The sequence below is a fragment of the Anolis sagrei genome, chromosome X (assembly GCF_037176765.1).
Source record: "Anolis sagrei isolate rAnoSag1 chromosome X, rAnoSag1.mat, whole genome shotgun sequence".
Lineage (NCBI taxonomy): Eukaryota > Metazoa > Chordata > Lepidosauria > Squamata > Dactyloidae > Anolis > Anolis sagrei.
In genome coordinates this window covers 96,302,940-96,325,366 of record NC_090034.1, presented here as the reverse complement: position 1 = coordinate 96,325,366, position 22,427 = coordinate 96,302,940, and the positions used below count along the sequence as shown (strand labels likewise).

General features: G+C 44.6%; 1 protein-coding gene across 2 annotated transcripts; it reads left to right on the top strand.

Annotated features, from left to right (window-relative positions):
* Positions 1-449: 449 nt before the first annotated feature.
* On the top strand, positions 450-22,302 carry LOC132780138 (SH3KBP1-binding protein 1). Of its 2 annotated transcripts, none has more exons than XM_067460853.1 (18): positions 450-583; positions 3,689-3,742; positions 5,470-5,515; positions 5,738-5,811; positions 5,960-6,018; positions 6,815-6,895; positions 8,508-8,678; positions 8,881-8,971; positions 9,054-9,244; positions 12,656-12,771; positions 12,920-13,007; positions 13,176-13,292; positions 15,095-15,265; positions 16,579-16,734; positions 16,847-16,943; positions 18,443-18,621; positions 19,360-19,492; positions 21,343-22,302. In XM_067460853.1, the coding sequence occupies exons 1-18, from the start codon at positions 450-452 to the stop codon at positions 21,722-21,724; spliced, it is 2,340 nt and encodes a 779-aa protein (XP_067316954.1). In that variant the 3' UTR covers positions 21,725-22,302. The 2 variants fall into 2 exon arrangements, with proteins under 2 accessions (XP_067316954.1, XP_067316953.1); XM_067460852.1 differs by having other exon boundaries at positions 21,340-22,302.
* Positions 22,303-22,427: the final 125 nt, after the last annotated feature.

Genomic DNA, 22,427 nt, shown 5'->3' with positions numbered 1-22,427 from the left:
AACCAACTACCAAACTCACACATTTTGTATTCTGTATTTTTGTATTTTGTCTGTTTGTTTGCTTTGTTCTGTTAGAAATGTAATATAATTGACTGGTTGCTGATGACTCGATAAATAGATAAATCACAGAAGCAAAACCAGTGGGTTGTGATTCTCAACAAGTTTGAAGACAACTGCTATAGCCAATAGGAAGGCAAGATAGGCTGGCTTTTTAACCAATCGCCAGGCGGCTTGAAAGGGGGCGGGATCAATGCTATTTATAGCCGCGGATGGTTGTTTATGTATGTGGGGAATCACTTCAGCCAATGAGAGAGCGAGGGGGCGGAACCTTTACTCACGTTGGAACCAATGAGCAAACGAGGGTACGTCTCGACCAATCCATTTTCGAGATAGGCGGGACTATGTGGTCTGAGGCCAATAGGAGGGGGAATTAGGAAACCTCGTGTCCAATGGCTTCGTGGGGGAGGCGGGGTTTCGATGAAGAGTCCGGAAGTAGGAAGCGGAGCGGCTTGGGGATGGCGGCGGGGGCTGCTGCTGCTGCTGCCGGAGCAGAACTGATCCAGCTAAACGTCGGCGGCAGAAGGCAAGAGACCCTCAACGGGGTCGCCTAGGAAACCGCCCTGGCCACGCCTCCGGAAGGGAGGGGCTTTAAGGGGAAAAGATCATAGTAGTGGGGAGAGTGGGAGAGGCATCATACATGACAGCACATTATTATTATTATTATTATTATTATTATTATTATTATTATTACTAGCCATCCGCTGCCATGCGTTGCTGTGGCCCAGTCTGTGTAAATGTGTTTTGTGTGTGTATATGTGTGTGTGTGTGTATAGAATCATAGAATCAAAGAGTTGGAAGAGACCTCAAGGGCCATCCAGTCCAACCCCATTCTGCCAAGGAGCAGGAATATTGCATTCAAATCACCCCTGACAGATTTATTATTACTATTATTTATTTCGAGGTTTTATATACCGACCCTCTCACCTTCAAAGAGGGATTCGGACCGGTTCGCAACATGCGTTAACATACAAAGAATATACAATAACAACACAATGCCACTTCATTACACGATTAAAATATCAGCACCATACACATTAAAACATTATTGCCCCAGTTAAAAGAGCCAAATCGTCCGACACCATCACAATCCCATTCATCATCCTCCTTTCATGTGGGCAAAGAATTAAATCAGTTGTCAAATGCCGCGTTCCACAACCAGGTCTTTGTTAGTTTCCTGAACGTCATGAGGGAGGGGGCAGTTCTGATCTCTAATGGGAGGGAGTTCCAAAGTGGAGGGGCCACCATTGAGAAGGCCCTGTCCCTCGTCCCCACCAGCCATGCTTGTGCAGGCGGAGGGACCGAGAGCAGGGCCCCTCCAGACGATCTTAGTAGTCTTGATGGTTCATAGGGGAGAATACGTTCGGAGAGGTAAACAGGGCCGGAGTCGTTTAGGGCTTTATAGGTTAACACCAGCACTTTGAATTGTGCTCGGAAGCTAATCGGCAGCCAGTGGAGTTCGAGTAACAGCGGAGTGGTGTGCTCCCTGTACCCAGCACCGTTAGTAATCTGGCTGCCGCGCGTTGTACTTGCTGCAGCTTCCGGGCAGTCTTCAGAGGCAACTCCACGTAGAGAGGCCATCCAGCCTCTGTTTAAAAGAAGGAGCCTCCACTACACTCTGGGGCAGAGAGTTCCACTGCTGAACAGCTCTCACAGTCAAAAAGCTCTTCCTCATATATTTGTGTATATGTGTGTTTGCGTGATATGATATATATATATATATATATATATATATATATATATATATGTTGTTTGAAACATGCATTGTAATGTAATTTTTGTCTTTTGGCTTTTTAAGTCTCTTCTGCTGTGTTTTTCACTGTTTTTATGAGTGATGGTCACTTGTTGTTCTGATCGGTGTCTTGTGTCCAAATTTGGTGTCAATTCGTCCAGTGGTTTTTGAGTTATGCTAATCCCACAAACGAACATTACATTTTTATTTATATAGAAGAATAGCGGTCTCCTGGCACGCGTTGCTGTGTCCCAGTCTGGTAATCTGGAAAATAAAGTAATGAGAAAGTGTTATATAAGTGTAATATATGTAATGTCTTTATGCTTGTAGGTAAACAGTATTTCTTGCTGTTTCTTTGTCAGTGTTAACGTGGTGATTGTCTGGTTTTCCCTACTCTGGAACATGCAACATATCATTGTCCTTCTTTAGGGGTCCCTTTCAAATCTATGATACCAACCAGCTATCTCTCTCTCAGTGTTTGTGTGTGTGTGAACCAAATATATCTATAGCTATAGCTATAGCTTGATGGGAGGGTTTTGATTACATTTTCTTGCCCTGATGAAGGGAGTTGGACTGGATGGCCTTAAGTTTTTTCTGTTGGTCATGGGGGTTCTGTGTGGAAAGTTTAGCTCAATTCCGTCATTGGCGGGATTCAGAATGCTCTTTGATTGTAGGCAAACTATAAATCCCAATAACTACAACTACCAAATGTCAAGGTCTATTTCCCCCAAACTCCATATGTGTTCATATTTGGGCATATGGAATATTCATGCCCAATGTTTTGCTGTTGTAATTTTAGAGTTTTTAAATACTGGTAGCCAGATTTTGTTTATTTTCATGGTTTCCTCCTTTCTGTTGAAATTGTCCACATGCTTGTGGATTTCAATGGCTTCTCTGTGTAGTCTGACATGGTGGTTGTGAGAGTGGTCCAGCATTTCTGTGTTCTCAAATAATATGCTGTGTCCAGGTTCGTTCATCAGGTGCTCTGCTATGGCTGACTTCTCTGGTTGAAGTAGTCTGTAGGGCCTTTCATGTTCCTTGATTCGTGTTTGGGCAATGCTGCGTTTGGTGGTCCCTATGTAGACTTGTCCACAGTTGCATGGTATACAGTAGACTCCTGCAGAAGTGAGAGGATCCATCTTGTCCTTTGCTGAACATAGCATTTGTTGGATTAAAAAACTCTAAAATTACAGCAGCAAAACAACAGAGGGGGAACAATCAGGGAATCTAATTGCCTCCCAACAAAAGATTGCCCCAGCCACCAACAAGCCACACCAAACTACTGCCAGGCCATCAAATGCTAATCAAGGTGGTCAGTTGAAACATTCACACCTAGCTCCAACAGACAAGAGTTCTTTGTCCCACCCTGGTCATTCCACAGATATATAAACCCATTTTCCTAGTTCCAACAGACCTCACTACCTCTGAGGATGCTTGGCATAGACACAGGCAAAATGTCAAGAGAGAATGCCTCTAGAACATGGCCATATAGCCTGAAAAAACCTACAACAACACAGTGATTCCGGCCGTGAAAGCCTTCAACAAGACATAGGACCTATCTCGTTCGTAAATTGGGGGCTGACTGTATCTGACATGTTATCGTTTTAGTCATTTGGTTTGTATATATGTTGCCACTGAATTTTGCCATTGCTTGCTGTACACCGCTTTGAGTCCCCCCAGGAGTGAGAAAAGCATTATATAAATGAAGTAAATAAATAAATAAAAGCACCCCACCATCATCTCTCTCCTCCAGGAGTTCAGTGTTTCTCTTTTGGAGAGCTGGATGTGAGCAAATAGTGCTTCTCCCGTGAAAGGAGCCATGTGATGCACAGGAGGAATTGTCTTCTGTCTTCATCGGCCTTCATGCTAACCCTCTCCCTTTCCTTTTCCTCTCTGCAGGTTCAGTACTTCTCGCCAGACCCTCACTTGGATCCCAGATTCCTTTTTTTCCAGGTGACCGAAGCAGGGAGGGGAGGCTTGGGTGGGGATAATGGGAAGCATTGAAGTAGCCAGTGTTTGTAGTAGGCAGCTTGGCATTACAGAAGAGCCCATCTAGTTTACCATATATACTGTATTTATGCAAGTGTAATTTGCCATTCATTCTAAGGCGCACTTTAATTTTCAAAACCAAAAAGGTGAGCATTGTATTTGAGTTAGTATGGTACTCACGTATAAGCTGAACTTATGTATACATCAAGGGCTGATTTGGGGGCCGAAATGATGAGACCCGTGGATGAGTTGAGGATTATACTATGGAGAGGGGGAAGCACCAAAAAGCCAGAAGTGGTGCCATCATGGAGGGAGCAGAGGGGTTGGTGCTTCTTTTTGGGTCTTCCAGAATGGGCTAATCTTTTACCTTTTACCACTCTGTTCCGAGAAAGTCGTAGTTTTAACTACTTGTTTTTAGATGTTTTTATCTATAAATTTATATTAAGTGTGTTTATGTTCATGGATCATTTAAGTTTTAATCTTCGGTTATTTTGTCTGTTGTTAGGTTTAAAGTTTGGCTGCTTTTATATTGCTTGATGTGGTCGGTTTAGATATAACTTGTTTGTATGTTTTTTCCATTTTGACACTGAATGTTTGCCATATATGTTGGAAACTGCTCTGAGTCCCTTTGGGGAGATAGAGCGGTCTACAAATAAATTTTTTTAAAAATTATTATTTATTATAGTTCCTTTTAAAATAAAAATTAATGTACAATATTCACATTGACCAATGGATGGATACATCTTATGGGTTGATGTTTTTAACCGATACATGAACATATAAGCCACTCTGAATTCTCCAGGGAAGGGGGATATAAATAAATAAATAAATAATAATTATTATTATTATTTTATATGCAACAAGATTAGTACACAGCAAACAAGATCACTGTGCTGGCTTTTGTATTCAGTCACACATCGGACACTTCCCAAGTGTCTAGGACTGTGTGATGTATCAGTGAATAATGCATACAGGTCCAAGTAGGGTGGCTTTTTGCAGCTGACAGATGGTAATTTTGTCAGCGCCGATTTTTTTTAAGTGCAGGCCAATGTCTTTAGGCAATGCACTTGGTGTGCTGATCACTACTGGGACCATTTTCACTGACTGCAGTTTGATCTTTAAATTATTATTATTATAAGAATGGAAGAAATGGGATCCCAGTGTTTATGTGGTAGTTTATGGAAGGTGGGAAAATGAGCAACTGGGAGAGCTATTTTTTTAGGAAGGGGGGATGGAAAAAAAAGTTTACCTAGGCTAGCTGGGCTCCTATTAACGGTAAGACAAGGCTCTGCTTTGGATCGGCTCCTTCCCTCCTGACTTTTTGAAAAAAGGTGAAAACCTGGCTTTTTGAGCAGGCCTTCCAAATACGGCACAGCTAAACAGAATTATGGAACTACTTGATAGCGCAATGCAATAATGATTTGACATGGAGACACTCATGATAATGTTTTAAGGCTTTGTACAGTTTTTTATATCATATATTATTGCTTTTAACAGAATTTCTTGGTTGTTTTTACTTGTTATAATTGTTGAGGCATTGAATTGTTGCCAATTTGTGAACCGCTCCAAGTCGCCTCTGGGCTGAGAGGGGTGGTATATAAATATAGTAAATAAATAAATAAATAAATAATAAAAGTTGGGACCAATTCTTCAAAGATATGAAAATATGACCTTTTTTTTTTTTATTGTAGCCTCCTCAGTGGCCGGATCTCTACCTTGAAGGATGAAACAGGCGCTGTGAGTAATTTTGAGTCACTTTTCTCCTCTTCTGCTTCCTCTGCTCCATTCCCAAAATCCGAGGTGAGGATAGGGAGGGCATTGCTTTCCTTCAGTTGGCTGGACAACACTAAGTGTGGAATATACAGAAGGCAGAGAATGTTCATGGGCTGAAAACTATTCAGATAGCAAGAGGATGAATGCAAACTCTAGCTAAATGGCACCTTTTTTCTTTCCTTTTAGATCTTCATTGACCGGGATCCAGAAGTCTTTGCCCCCATCCTAAACTTTCTTCGGACCAAAGAGCTTGATATCAGGTGCGATGTGAAGGTCCATGCAGCCTGCTTGAGGGCTGGGGAAGCATCAGCAAGTGTGCTGCAACTCCAGCCTCGAAGCCTTAGGTTCCCTATTGCCTTTTCATAGCTATGGGTAAATCATCACAACTCATCCATTTTGTCCCTACAGGAGGACCAATGTTTCCTTGCTGTTGCATGAGGCACAGTTCTATGGGATCACACCACTAGGTATGCCTGGGTGGTGGTAGGGGCATCGGTCTTGAAAACAAGGAGTGCGAAGTATGCGAGGAGGATGTTGGGACATCAGCATAAATCCATAACCAGGAATACAGGAACCTCTTTCAAAACACAAATCCATGAACTTGAGCACAAAACTTTCCCAAGGAACTTAAACATAGACTTGAACGTGTAATAAGACCAAGGTGTATACGGGAACGCAGCGTTGCTTGCTCTAACCCTTTTAATAAAAACACTTTAATTGAAGGACCACCAAGCCATAAAGTCGTGTCTTTGACATCTACTCTGTTGTTTCACAGATTTCTCACAAAGTCTCTGTGGCCTCCATAATCTGGCTCCCTCCTCCGGGAGATTGAGCCTCCAACTCTTATTTATTTATTTCATACATTTCTACCCCGCCCTTCTCCCCATAAAGGAACTCAGGGCGGCCTCACATAAGCACATAAGCATCACCTACTGACCGCAGGTGTTTTCCCTGGAAAAAGATCTCTCCCTTCTAGCTCCTTATCTTCCGGTGTCACAGCATCTCTGCTCTGCTCTGAAGCCTTTTCTCTCTCCGAAGACACAGACCCATTCTCCCAGACAGAATCCTCATCTAAAATCCCCTCATTTTCCACATTGAAAAGCCTATCAGCCCTCACAAACCCTGATCGAACAATCCCCTAGTCTTCAGCCTCTGTCTGAACCACAATAGGCAGGTTGGCTGGTTGTGTGGATGATAGTGGTTGATGTTCCAGAGGCAAGTGCTTCCTTGTCTGAGCTCCTTTCTTCATCTCATGTCCCTTAGTGCGTCGGCTGCAGCTGCATGAGGAGCTAGAACGATCGTCCTGCGGGAGCGTTCTTTTCAATGGCTACTTGCCACCACCAGGTACTGGGTAGCTTTGCTTTGTTGTTGTTATATTTATCTCTTGTTTTTCTTCCAATTTAAGATTCAAGGCATACAAATAATTCAAACATAGATTTAAAAAACTGACAGAAAAAAGTAATTAAACAATTTAGAACAACTAAAAACACCAACCATTAAATGTTAGGGAAAACGACACTAAAATTAGCAGAGCATCCAAAAAGATAAACAGGATACCTATAGTTGAGCATCAGCTCATTAGCTAGCTAAGCGCAAGGTCCCATGTGATGTGTCTGTAAAGAATTCAGAGCTTCGGAGGCAAACATGCAGAGTCCAGTCTTAAAAATCACAAAAGGTTTATTTACAATAATAAGAAATAACTGCATGTCTTAATAATCAAGAACTGGGTCTCAGCTACTCTAATACTCATCTTTTCTAAAGTTTCAAAGGGAGGGGAAAACAATCACTACATCTCTCCTGACACACAAGCAGAGAGAGATCTCAAAGCACACAGCACGTACCCTCCATCCTAAAGTGTAAGATGGCAGAAGTCAGATTCAAAAAGTATTTAGGTAGAAAAGTATCCATTTTAAACAACCAATCAGTGAGAGCTGAAACGGGGGGGGGGGGGAGAGGGAGGGAGAGAGAGAAGAAAATAGGTACATCCCCAACTGTCATACAGGAAACATGGAGGAAAGGAAACCCTTAATCTATACCAGTGCTTCTCAAAGTGTGGGCTGTGGCCCAACAATGGGCCACAAAAATGAAAATCTGGTCTGCAAACCTCCTTCCTCTTTTTAAATTTTATTTTATTTTAATTTATTTATTTCCACTCCTTTCCGCAGAGCTGAGCAGCCTTGCCCCTTTTGGTATTAATGTTGGAGAGTGGTCCCTGGTCAAGTGGTCCTTGGTCAAAGTCATCTCTGGTCAAAGTGGTCCCTGATCAAAGTGGTTCCCAGTCAAATGGTCTCTGGTCAAAATGGTTCCTGGTTGAAGTGGGCCCTGGTCAAAGTGGTCCCTGATCAAAGTGGTTCTTAGACAAATGGGCCCTGATCAAAGTGGGCCCTGGTCAAGTGGTTCCTGGCCAAAGTGGTTCCCAGTCAAGTGATCCCTTGTCAAAGTGCTCCCTGATCAAAGTGGTTCCTGATCAAATGGGCCCTGGTTAAAGTGGGCCCTGGTCAAAAAACAGTTGGAGCCACTGGTCTATACTAAACTAACTAGCTGCTTGTCGTTGAGGACTTGAGACTTGGGCAGTGTGGGGTTGAATTCCAACATTAAAACAAAAACAAGATCTAGAAATTTGTACAAGATCTATTTCCCCTTAAAAATTCACCCCTCAAAGAACATATTCTGCCTGCCAGCGGCATAATGATAAGGAAGGTGCCAATTTAACTGGAAGTTCAAGAATCTGGGAGCAGGCACTCTCCTATGTCTCCACTTTGCAAGGGGCAGAAGGAAGGGCTTCCTAAGACCTTAAAATATGGTCAGGTTCACATGGGAGGATCTGGTCCTTCAGATAATCTGGACCTGAGCCTTGGGAAAGGAATGAGATTGGGTGAAACTTTACTTTGAGGACTGAAGAGGCCATTGCGACTTAGGAATGTGGCCAACAGTGCCTTCTCCTTTTTCATTCCAGTGTTCCCCATCAAGCGATGGAACCGCCACAGCGTCACAGGGGCTCAGTTGGCTGCCCGGTCGGGGAACCCCGTGGAGCGAGCTCTTGTGCGCCGAAGTAACACTATGCCCCCCAACCTTGGAAATGCTGGGCTGCTGGGGCGGTTGTTGGAGGAGAGAAGTTCAGTGGCAGGTAAATGCTATGCCAGGAAGGAAAGACAATAGAATGTGCGTTTTTCCTCGTGATGGAAACTTCACAGCACAGGAACAGCTTGAAATAGGGTGGCGGTTGGCTAGTGGGAATGTTATTGTCGGACCCAAACTCTGTTTAAGGGAGAAGGTAGTAGGGAAAATCCTTTCTCAGAGCCTCTGTATGCCTCCATCTTCCCTCCCAGGAGCTACGAATGATCCAGGGATGGTGCGTCTTGTATGCGGGCACCACAACTGGATAGCAGTGGCCTATGCTCAGTTCCTCGTCTGTTACAGGTACATGCCTTTTTGTGAGATGGGGTGGTGGAACAGAAATACCTTTTTTGTGCTCCCTCACAGTCTGCTCTTTGCTGCACAGGATGAAAGAGACCTCTGGTTGGCAGCTGGCGTTCTGCAGCCCCCGGTTGGACTGGGTCATTGAACGGGTGGCACTGAATGCCCGAGTTCTTGGCGGCTCACTGGGTGACAGTGACAAGATGGTGGCAGCCGCTTCCTGCAGTGAGATCCTCTTGTGGGCAATCCAGCCTGATGGAAATGGCATTGAGATTGGTGAGAAAGTTGGGGCAGAGCAGAAGCAATGTTCATAGGACCAGGTTATGCTTTGGCAACCCACTATTGTTGTTTTAGACACATGGACTTAATAATAATAACAAAAACAACAACAACTTTATTTGTATCCCGCCCCATCTCCCCGAGAGGACTTGGAGCAGCTCACAACAATATAATTATACAAATCATCTCGACAACAACACACATAAATATATCCCATTTACCGTATATACTCAAAAATAAGCCAAGTTTTTCAGCCCTTGTTTTTGAGCTGAAAAAGCCTCTCTCAGCTTATAATGGAGTCAAGCTGGAGAGCAGGGCCTGGAGGCTATTGCTTGCAATCTATATAAATAAAGATGTAATGTTCGTTTGTAACTCAAAAACCACTGGATGAATTGACACCAAATTTGGACACAATACACTTATCAAGCCAACAAGTGACCATCACTCATAAAAACACTGAAAAACACAGCAGAAGAGGCAAACAAAAATGCATTACAACGCATGCACAAAACCACACACACTCATATAAACACGCAAACACATATACACAAACATACACACACATATACACACACAAAACACAGACTGAGCCACAGCAACTTGTGGCAGGGGATGGCTAGTATATGATATATTTATCTCTCCTCTTCACTTCCCTTGACAGTGTGTTTTCCATTCAAAACGGAAGGAAGTGGGAAAGGAGATATATTTCATGTCCTCCTTGTTTGTATGGCTCTCTTTCAAACCCACCTAATTTCCTGGCTTTTTTGTGTGTGTGTATCTAAATGCATTAACTTTATATGTGCATTTTTGTTCCCTTGGAAGCTTTCCCCTCATATATTTGCAGGTCTTTGCAGATCCTATATATATATATTCCTATAGATATCTAGAGATTTCCATGTACCTGTATATCTGTATCTATATGCATACATTTTTATATGAATTATCCCCTCACATGTTTACAAATATTTGCAAATCCTATATAGCTATAGATCTTGATAAACATATAGAGATACCTCTATATCTGTATATATATATATATCTGTGTGTGTGTATATATATACATACGTGTGTGTATATATATATATAATTTTATATATGAATTTTCCTCACACCTGTTTGCAAGTCTTTGCAAATCCTTTATAGATATAATTATTTATATAGAGAGATATGTCTAGATAGATATTTATGAGCATAGATAAATAGGGCATGGAAATATTGCAGGAGGGAAATGCACATATATAGAGAGAAGATTTGCAAACGTTTTGGGGGAAATGCATATGTGAAATTAGTATATATCTCTAGCTCTGCATTGTATATATAGTTACTGAATGGTTGCCTGTTACTATGTTGGAAGCTGGCCTAAGTCCCCAAGGGGAGATGGAATGGGATACAAATGAAGTTCTATTATTATTATTATGTTATTGTTGATATATTGTTTTTGTTGACCCTACTTTTCCACTTACAGAGCTAGTTTACTGTTTTTCTTTTAAATACAGTAAATATTTAAAAACATTTAACCTATGGATGCCTCAATTAATGTAATTTTATTGGGTTCTATTTTTATTTTGAAATTTACCAGTAGCTGCTGCATTTTCCATCCTCAGCTTATATTCGAATCAATAAGTTTTCCCAGTTTTATGTTGTAAAATTAGGTGTCTCGGCTTATATTTGGATCGGCTTATACTCAATTATATTTGGTAAATTAAATCAACGAGGCAAAACAATATAAAAGTAAAGCAGCATTTTAAAATTACATAAAACATCATTCATTAAAAATCCCAGCCACTGTTCAAGTGGAAAGGAACAGCAAGATCTAATTTTAGATTTATCTCATTTCTCCAGTCATTAGATGACATTAAGTTTACTCATTTTCAAACCTTGTTTGAATAGCCAGGCTTTCAGTTCCTTCTGAAAAATGGATAGCACAGGGGCCTGTCTAATCTCCCTGGGGAGGGAGACTTGCCTGTAACTACCTAGAATTTCCCAAATCCTGGGAGTTACAGCATCCAGGCAGGGAGATAGAAGGATTTTCCAGTAGATGTATGTCAGAACTCCACTGCCTTCCAAACTCATCTGGTTCCCAATCAGGAGGTATTATATCTGTTCAGGACTTGGTGAGTTCCCCAGAGCATTTAGGAAGAAACATTGGGTTTCCTCATGTGGAACTTCCTGCCTCATGATAAGCTAAAGTATCTGTGAAAGGGAATCAGCCAAATCTGGAGCAAGGTCTTTTGAATGGCTAGGACTTTAAGATCATCTGAGGAGGCCCTGCTCTCGAACCCGCCTTCCTCGCAAACGCGGTTGGCGGGGACAAGAGACAGGGCCTTCTCAGTGGTGGCCCCTCGGCTATGGAACGCCCTCCCCAGGGATATTAGATCTGCTCTCTCCCTTCTAACGTTCCACAAGATGGTTAAGACCTGGCTTTTCGAGCAGGCTTTTAGAGCATAATTAGACAAAAATGAATCATGGAATGTCTGACGATGCAATTGGATCACGATTTCAGTAAGGAGACGTTGAGGATTTGTTTTCATAGATATTATTGTTTTTTTATATTTTTATTGTTGAACTGTTTTTTATAACTGTTTTTATTTATTTATTTTATTTATTTACAGCTTTTATATACCACCCTTCTCACCCCGCAGGGGACTCAGGGCGGATTACAGTGTACACATATATGGCAAACATTCAATGCCAATTTTTGACATACAAACATGTACAGACATACACAGAGGCTATTTAACTTTTTCTGGCCGCCAGGGGAGCTGTCATTTTTATTGTCCATCTGTGATGCTGATGAAGCACTTCCGCATACCCCGCATGCTTCCCCGCTGGAATGCTTTGCTGGAGTCTTCTTTATAGCCTCATAAATCAGTTAATTTAGCCTCCCCACACTTTTAAGGTGGTACCTTATTTTCCTACTTGACAGATGCAACTGTCTTTCGGGTTGCAAAGGTCGACAACAGGCTACACGCAATTGGTTGGAAACCCACTCCAACCCGGGCTGGCTTCAAACTCATGACCTTTTGGTCAGAGTGATCTTAATGCAGCTGACACTCAGCCAGCTGCGCCACAATCCCGGTGTTTTTAACTGTATCCTGATATTTGTTATGGAATCGAATCGCTGCTGACTGAACCGCCTAGAATTGCCTCTGGCTGAGAAAGGCGGTATATAAATGCAGTAAATAAATAAATAATAAATAAAAATACCCTTGGATATTTGTGTTTTTTTTTAAATTTTCCAATTGACTTTTAGCCTTTCTCCACAGAAAGGGACCCAAGGTAGCTCACCGTAAAATACAATTAAGTCACAAAGAGATTCAAATCTTCTGATGAACTGGTTGGCTCCTATTGGAACGGAGAGTTGGTCTGTCTCATGTTCCTCTCTGATGTTCTGTATCTTCTTGCTAGGTGTATTCCACTTGGGCGTTCCTGTAGAAGGCCTGCTCTTTGTGGGCTGCCAGCTCATTGCCACCAGCCACACGGGCAAGATTGGCGTCTGGAATGCCGTCACCAAGCACTGGCAGGTGAGGAGAGGGGCAGGTGGGATGATGTAGGGTTTGGATATTTCTGGAAGTGGCTGGCCAAAGCAGGAGAGTGACTACAGCAGCTCCATACACAGAAGCACTCACCTACCCACCCAATCTCATCTGACAACTATTTCTGCTTCCACAGACTCAGGAGATGGTCCCAATCAACAGCTATGATGCTGCCGGTTCCTTCCTCCTCTTGGGATGCAACAATGGTTCTATCTACTATGTAGGTAGGTTGAACGGAGGGATGCCAGTTCTAGGCATAGAGGTCATAGCCAAGCCCTGACACCCAGAGCAATGCACAGCGTGTGGAGACAAAGGAGCAATTAGTGACTGGAGCCTGAGTTTGCCCACTTGGTTCCCTGTGCCATGCACTTTCTTTCCCCTTCTCCAAACAGATGTGCAGAAGTTCCCGCTGCGCATGAAGGACAACGACCTTCTTGTGACAGAGCTGTACCGTGACCCCTCTGAGGATGCCATCACTGCACTCAGCGTCTATCTCACACCAAAAAGCAGTAAGCTTGAATCTAGGAACGCTGCACTGTTTTCCCTCTCCTTGTTTGCTTAGAGCAGGGATCCTCAAACTTTTTAAACAGAGGGCCAGGTCACAGTTCCTCAAACTGTTGGAGGGCCAGATTATAATTTGAAAAAAACATGAATGAATTCCTATGCACACTCCACATATTTTATTTTTAGTGCAAAAACACTTAAAAACAATAAATAATTAAAATGAAGAACAATTTTAACAAATATAAACTTATTAGTATTTCAGTGGGAAGTGTGGGCCTGCTTTGACTGATGAGATAGGATTGTTGTTGTTTTGTTGTTTCAGACAGGTTGACCCTGAGTGAGGGCCGGGTAAATGACCTTGGAGGGCCATATCCAGCCCCCAGGCCTTAGTTTGAGGACCCCTGGCTTAGACATCTGCCTGCCTTCTCAACTCCTGGATTTTCTGCCTTGCTCTATCCAACCTGGCCCTTCAGATTGTGGTTGGCTTGTTCCTCACTTCCAGAATAGTAAAATATTAGGTATCTTGGGTTGTTGTGGGTTTTTCCAGGCTATATGGCCATGTTCTGGAGGCTTTTTCTCCTGACGTTTCGCCTGCATCTATGGCAAGCATCCTCATCAGCTTCCCTATGAGGAAACACAACATACAAACCACCTACAGACCCACCAAGAAAATCCAACAAATGCTACGTTCAGCAAAGGACAAGAGGGATCCTCTCACTTCTGCAGGAGTCTACTGTATACCATGCAGCTGTGGACAAGTCTACATAGGGACCACCAAACGCGGCATTGCCCAAACACGAATCAAGGAACATGAAAGGCACTGCAGACTACTTCAACCAGAGAAGTCAGCCATAGCAGAGCACCTGATGAACCAGCCTGGACACAGCATATTATTTGAGAGCACAGAAATGCTGGATCACTCTCACAACCACCATGTCAGACTACACAGAGAAGCCATTGAAATCCACAAGCATGTGGACAATTTCAACAGAAAGGAGGAAACCATGAAAATGAACAAAATCTGGCTACCAGTATTAAAAAACTCAAAAATTACAACAGCAAAACAACAGAGAGTAAACAATCAGGCACATCAAATCACTCTCAACAAAAGATTCCCCCCAGGCCCTTCCAAGCCATTATATGCTAATCAAGGTGGCCAGTTGAAACATTCACACCTAGCTCCAGCAGACAAGAGTCCTTTGTCTCACCCTGGTCATTCCACAGATATATAAACCCATTTTCCTACTTCCAACAGACCTCACTACCTCTGAGGATGCTTGCCATAGATGCAGGTGAAACGTCAGGAGAGAATGCCTCCAACATGACCGTATAGCCCGGAAAAACCTACAACAACCCAGTGATTCTGGCCATGAAAGCCTTCAACAATACATTAGGTGTCTTGCTTGAGGCTCTGCGCCTCCAGATGTTTTGGACTTCAGATAGTGCTGGACTAGGATTCTGGGTGTCCATGGGCAAGTCCCATTTTCTCAGCCTAAGAGGAGGATAATAGCAAACCCCTGAATAATACTGGCTGAGAAAATCCTGTGCCAAGGTCACTGTACATCAAAGGTGACTTGACAGCACATGAGAACAAGCACCCTATCTTTGCCTATAGCAGTGGTTCTCAACTGGGGTCCCCAGATGTTTTTGGCCTTCAACTTCCAGAAATCCTAACAGCTGGTAAACTGGCTGGGATTTCTGGGGGTTGTAGGCCAAAAACATCTGGGGACCCCAGGTTAAGAACCACTGGCCTGTAGGAATGAGACCATCTCCACCCTCCAAATTAATGTTTTGCTTTTTTCCACAGGCGACAGTGGGAATTGGATTGAGATTGCCTATGGCACCAGCTCAGGGACAGTGCGGGTGATTGTCAGGCACCCGGAGACTGTGGGTTCAGGGCCACAGCTCTTCCAGACTTTTGCTGTCCACCGCAGCCCGGTCACCAAAGTGATGCTCTCAGAGAGGCACCTCATCTCAGGTACCAGCTGATGATGTTAACAGGGGGGATGGATGCAGTGGGCCGCAAGATGACTGACAAACCTTAATACAATGTTTCTCAACCTTCCTAATGCCGCAACCCCTTAATACAGTTCCTCGTGTTGTGTTGACCCCCAACCATAAAATTATTTTTGTTGCTACTTCATAACTGTCATTTTGCTACTGTTATGAATCATAATGTCAATATCTGATATGCAGGATATATTTTCATTCACTGGACCAAATTTGGCACAAATAACTGATACGCTAAAATTTGAATACTGATGGGGTTGGGGGGCAGCGGGGGGAGGTTGACTTTGTCATTTGGGAGTTGTAGTTTCTGGGATTTATAGTTAACCTACAATCAAAGCCCCCAGTGGCACAGTGGGTTAAACCGTTGAACTGCTGAACTTGCTTACTGAAAAGTCGCAAGTTCGAATCCGGGGACGGCATGCGCTCCCGCTGTCATCCCCAGCTTCTGCCAAGCTAGCAGTTCCAAAAGATGCAAATGTGAGCAGATCAATAGGTACCATCTGGTGGGAAGGTAACAGCGTTCCAGTCATGCCGGCTACATGACCTTGGAGGTGTCTATGAACAACGCTGGCTCTTTGGCTTAGAAATGGAGATGAGCACCAACCCCCAGAATCGGACATGACTGGACTTAAAGTTAGGAGAAAATCTTTACCTTTTACAATTAAAGAGCATTCTGAACTCCACCAATGCTGGAATTGAACCAAACTTCGCACACAGAACTCCCATGACCAATAGAAAATACTCAATATGCCCAAATGTGAACACTGGTGGAATAGAATCATAGAATCATAGAGTTGGAAGAGACCTCATGGACCATCCAGTCCAACCCCCTGCCAAGAAGCAGGAATATTGCATTCAAAGCACCCCTGACAGATGGCCATCCAGCCTCTGTTTAAAAGCCTCCAAAGAAGGAGCCTCCACCACCTCCAGGGCAGAGAGTTCCACTGCTGAACAGCTCTCACAGTCAGGAAGTTCTTCCTAATGTTGAGATGGATTTTGGGGGAAACAGACCTTGACATAGGAGTTGTAGTTGCTGGGATTTATAGTTCACCTACAATCAAGGAGCTGCTTGAACCCCACGAACGATAGAATTGGGCCAAACTTCCCACATAGAACCCCCATGCCTTGAAGGGACGCGCTGGTGCAAGCTTCCCTCCATCCTTGCGTGTTCTCCCTCGCCCGACCCCCAGGTTGAGAAATGCTGCCTTAATAGATGGAGCCAGCCATATATAAAAGTTCTTCTATCCCCATTTTACACTTTGACCCTGTTCCGTCTTCCAGTCTGTGCTGACAACAATCATGTCCGTACCTGGACGGTGACACGGTTCCGTGGGATGATCTCCACCCAGCCTGGCTCCACACCACTGGCCTCCTTCAAGATCTTAGCCCTGGAATCCGTCGATGGACATGGGGGCTGCAGTGCTGGCACAGACATTGGTAGGTAGGGATGAAAGGGATTGACCTTCAGGGGTTGCTGAAATTTCTCCGTTCCTGGGCCTTCTCAGTCTTGATGCCTCTGGCCTTGGATTTTGTGTCTTCTTACATGCAGGTCCTTTTGGTGAACGGGATGACCAGCAAGTGTTCCTCCAGAAGGTGGTGCCAGATGCTAGCAAGTTGTATGTGCGGTTGTCCTCTACGGGGAAGAGGTGGGTCTGCTGGAGCCCAGGACTGTTTGGGGCAGAGAATCATAGAATCAAAGAGTTGGAAGAGACCTCATAAGCCATCCAGTCCAACCCCCTGCCAAGAAGCAGGAAAATTGCATTCAAAGCACCCCCGACAGATGGCCATCCAGCCTCTGTTTAAAAGCCTCCAAAGAAGGAGCCTCCACCACACTCTGGGGCAGAGAGTTCCACTGCTGAACAGCTCTCACAGTTTTATCAATACTTCTCAAAATGGCAGCAGGAGGTGATGTCATATCACTTTCAGTCACCATTTTGAGGGGAATTGAAAAAAGAAAATGGGTATTTGAAGACAGCGCAAGGTACTGGTGGGTGGGATTATTTTTGTGGCTTTGCAAGCATTGGGAAAGTTTTCCAAAACTGCCCTCAAATCAGGCTGCATGCAGGTCATGCTATATCCATCCCAGTTTAAGAACCAGCATCTTATTTGGGGGTCACTAAGCCGCATAATTAAACAACGGTGCTCCATGCAGCCATGCCGGCCTTGGAGGTGTCTACGGACAACACCGGCTCTTTGCCTTAGAAATGAAGATGAGGTACTAAGATGGTTGGCCATGAGCAATTTTGCCAGGTTTTTTAAGAAGAGCTGCTTTTCACCCACATATGGGAGCCACAGGTCGTGGAATGGGTTAAACCCTTGCACCAGCAGGACTGCTGACCAATAGGCCAGCAGGTGAGCTCCCTCTGTCAGCTCCAGCTCCCCATGCGGGGACATGAAAGAAGTCTCCCATAGGATGGTGAAAACATCAAAAATAATCTGGACATCTCCTGGATAACATCCTTGCAGATGGCCAAGTCTCGCACACCAGATGCGACTTGAAGTTTCTGAAGTCACTCAGGACACAAAAAAGAAACAAACCCTCATATGGAAAAGATCCTTTATTTTGAAAAGACTTCTAGTAGGATTGGCAAGAGGTGTATTTATTCTATGCAACCTTGACCTTTGCTATGCTGTTTCTACTTTAGGAAACCATGCATCACATCTGGAAGTATTAAAAACAATCTTTCTGTGGTTCAGATGCCTGGCAAAAGTATGATTGCTGGGACCCTACGCTACGCTAGTTGCACAACGCTGCTCAGAATTAATGAAGGGAAGACGTGCATGAGAGATGCAGCTGCGACAGGATCGCAGTGAAGTAATTTAACTCAAGTGGGAGAGGGTAAGGGTGAAATAATGTAAGGGTTATTTAATGTTAAATGATAAACAATGGTTTACAAAGACGGTAAACAGGATAGAAATGTTACCTCTCCTCCTTTCTGGTGAACAATGTTGCCACGACTCATGCAGCGCATCTCTCACTCGCTGTGCTGTCTTGCGTATGTGTTCCACTCATTAATTAACCCATATTGCGCAACCAGTGTAGGGTCCCAGCTATCATACTTTTGCTTTGTGCCTTTCCTCCGCCAACTTGCCTTCTTTTGAGCTCCCCACCCAGGGCTCATTTTCTGCTTCCTTCCCACAACAGGGTCTGCGAAGTGCGCTCCGTGGACGGTTCGCCCATCACGGCCTTCATGGTGCAGGAGTGCGAGGGTTCCAGCCGCATTGGATCCCGCCCGCGCCGCTACCTCTTCACTGGCCACAGCAATGGAAGCCTCCAAATGTGGGACCTCACAACTGCTATGGAAATGGTAGACCAAGCACCAAGTGCGTAAGCGGGCAGAGTGGGATTCTGGGCAGAGTACTCTAGAGTGAATGGCTGTGCTTGTGGGTGGCTTCTTTTGTGTGTGTGTGTGTGTCAGGAGTGACTTGAAAAACTGCAAGTCGCTTCTGGCGTGAGAGAATTGGCTGTCTGCAAGGACGTTGCCCAGGGGATGCCTGATTGTTTTACATCCTGTGGGAGGCTTCTCTCATCTCCCCTCATGGGAAGCTGGAGCTGACAGATGAGAGCTCACTCCACTCCCCAGATTTGAACCACTGAATATTTGGTCAGCAGTCCTGCCGGCACAAGGGTTTAACCCATTGGGCCATCAGGACTCCACTATTGGTTGCTCAAAGCTTCCCTGGAGACTTTGGCTGGCTGAATAGCACCTGCCTAGGCATATTTTCCCCTCCCACGCATATTTGTTTATTTTTTATTTATTTATTTACGACATTTGTATGCCGCCTTTGTCACCCCGAAGGGGACTCAGAGCGGCTTACAAGGTATATATTGCATACAATATATTATATTATTAGCATAGTACAATATTAGTATTATATATTACTATATTGCACCATACCACTATATCGTAATATTATTAGTAATATTACATGTAATATAAATATATAATTATAATATATTGTTATTATTATTATATTGCATTACATTATAATATTATAAATATTACAATATATTATTACTGCAGCTAACAAGCTCCCACCTTTTTTGCATCCATCCTTCAGATTCAGGCGGCCTCTCGGAGGAGGAACTGTTGCAGGAGCTGAAACAGTGTGACTTGGCACTCACCCACACCCTCGAGATGAGCCCGGCTGGATCGTTCACCCCCACGCATCCTCCCACAGCTGCCAGTGTCAGGTAGAGACTGGTTGCACCATGCACATTTAATGGGAAGGGGAGGTATAGAAAAGCCCCCTACTCTGGCCCTCACCTAAAGTTAGAGATTCCTGACTTGGGAGTGAGCCCACCTGTGAGTTGTGCCTCATTTACGAGCATCACGGGATGGACCAAGAACTACCTACCCTGTATTTTGAGCAAATACCTATACCTATACCTATACAGAAAAGACTGGGTTTGGTGGGCAGTGTCCTTTGGTTTTGGAGTTGTAGTTCACCTACATCCAGAGAGCACTCTGGACTCAAACAATGATGTATCTGGACCAAACTCTATACGAATACTCAATATGCCCAAATGTGAACACCGGTGGAGTTTGGGGAAAATAGAATCTTGACATTTGGGAGTTGTAGTTGCTGGGATTTGTAGTTCACCTACAATCACAGAGCATTCTGAACCCCACCAACGATAGAATTGGGCCAAACCTCCCACACAGAACCCCCATGGCCACCAGAGTGGGCCACAGCAACGTGTGGCAGGGGACACCTAGTACTATCATAATCCTGTTGTCGAAGGCTTTCATGGCTGGAATTGCTGGGTTGCGCGAGTTTTCCAGGTTGTATGGCCATGTTCCAGAAGCATTCCCTCCTGATGTTTCACCCACATGTATTTCAGGCATCCTCAGAGGTTGTGAGGTTTGTGGAAACTAGGCAAGTGGGCTTTATATATCTATGGGAGGCCCAGGGTGGGAGAAAGAACCCTTAACTATTTGGAGGCAAGTGTGACTGTTGCAATTAGCATTGCAAAGCCTTGCAGCTTCAAGGCCTGGATAATTCCTGCCTGAGGGAATCCTTTGTTAGGAGGTGTTAGCTGGCACTGACACATCTTCAAATGTGTTTTAAATTCTGACAGCTCATTCAGTTGTCGGGTCTCTTCCGGCAAGTCTTGGGGCGGCCTATGAAAAGATCCTTGGATAACGGTTGCAAGTTGGGTTCTAGCAGGCTGAAGTAATTGCCCCTCAAATAACCTCAGTGTTTGGGATGGATTATATGAGAGAAGGTGATCCTGTAGGTAACCTGGACCCAAACCATGTAGAGTTTTAAAGGTCAAAGCCATCATCTTGTACTTTGCCCAGAAACTAATTGGCAGCCAGTAGAGTGAAAGAACAACCCTCTGAAAATGGAGAATTCCCTGTTTTCAGCGTACCTGTCTGAACGTATGTCCTTCTACGTCCCACCGAGGAGTTTAAGATCTTCTGGAGAGGCCCTGCTCTCGGCCCCGCCCCTGTCACAAACACGGTTGGCGGGGACGAGGGAGAGGGCCATTTCGATGGTAGCCCCCCACCTGTGGAATTCACTCCAGTTCTTTCTCCTGCCCTGGACTTTCAACAGGTATATAAACTTCTGGGTTTTTGTAGGTTTTTTGGGGCTATATAGCCATGTTCTAGAGGCATTCTCTCCTGACGTTTCGCCTGCATCTATGGCAAGCATCCTCGCTACCTCTGAGGATGCTTGCCATAGATGCAGGCGAAACGTCAGGAGAGAATGCCTCTAGAACATGGCCATATAGCCCAAAAAAACCTACAACAACCCAGTTATTCCGGCCATGAAAGCCTTCGAAAATATAAACTTCCCTTGGCTAGTTTCCGATATACCTCACAACCTCCGAGGGTGCCTGCCATAGATGTGAGCAAAACATTAGGAGAGAATGCTTCAGGAGCATGCCCATACTGTACGGAAAACTCACAGCAAGCCACTATCATAATTCTGTTTTTTACTTTGGAGATTCTGTAGCAGAACGCTCCCCTTTCTTTCCTGCAACAGACAGGTGCAACTCCCTTTAGAAACCGTAACCTGCCTTTGTCCTCCCAGCAGCCTCCAGTTCCAAAGTGTCAGTGGAGCCCGGGACAAGCCAGTGAGGGCATCCCCAGTCCTTCCTTCCCGGTTGAACCCGGAGCCTCTGTCCCAACCTGACTTGCAACGCGGAGCCCTCAACAGGAGACGTCAAGGTGGGAGCTTCATTGAGCGCTGCCAGGAGCTGGCCCGTTCCTCTTCCTCCTCCTCCTCCTCGGACCCTGCTCAGCCCGAAAGTCCATGGGTCAACCGCTCCAGGGAGCTGGGGGCCAGAGCCAGGCACGGGCGGGTCAGTGCCAGCCCTGCCGTCCAAAGAACCCCCAGCCTGAGCCCGGCTTCCCCAGAGTCCCCCAGCCTGCCTCTGGCTCCATCCCGACAGCGGCTCAGCGAAACCTCCTTTTGACCTCTTCTGTGGTGAACAATGGCACTTGCAGCAACCATTTCCAAGTTTTTCACGTCGCTTTTGCAAGCAAGGATGCCTCTCCTCCTTACCAGGTGGGATGCAGCTCTGGGCTGTGTCTCTCTCTGGACCTTCCACTGGTGTGCCTTGTGTTTTGGGGGCCATTGATCAAGTTCTGGGACAAACATTCTTGCTGCCAAGCATCCCCTTCTCCTTCTCCAAAGATGTGCTCCTTCCCTATATCGCCTTCCTCTGCTCAGTGAATCCCGTCCCTCTCCAAGAGACTTCCATGCCTCTCAGGGTGTTGGCCTCCAAGGGCGTTCTTCCCCCTTGTGAGGCAGTTTGCACATGCACAGATGACCATGAGCATCACACTTGCAGGTGGTAAGATGCTAAGAAGTCCTCTCTGGAGCATTTCCTGGAAGACTTCTATCCCTGTCTTCTCTCCTCCCTTCTCTGAAAAGCCAAAGCTGTTCGTGATGAGCAATAATGGTGTGTGATGTTTTACATACAGTATATATATATATTTTTCATTTTGTATCAGTCTACGACTGGTGATAATTATTAAAAAGTTAAAGGTCTCTCTTGCTTTTTTCTCGATTCTCTATGGGGCCCCGACGGAATAGAGAATGTGTCAGAAGTATTAAAAATTAACTACCGTATATACTCGAGTATAAGCCGACCCAAAAATAAGCCGGGGCACCTG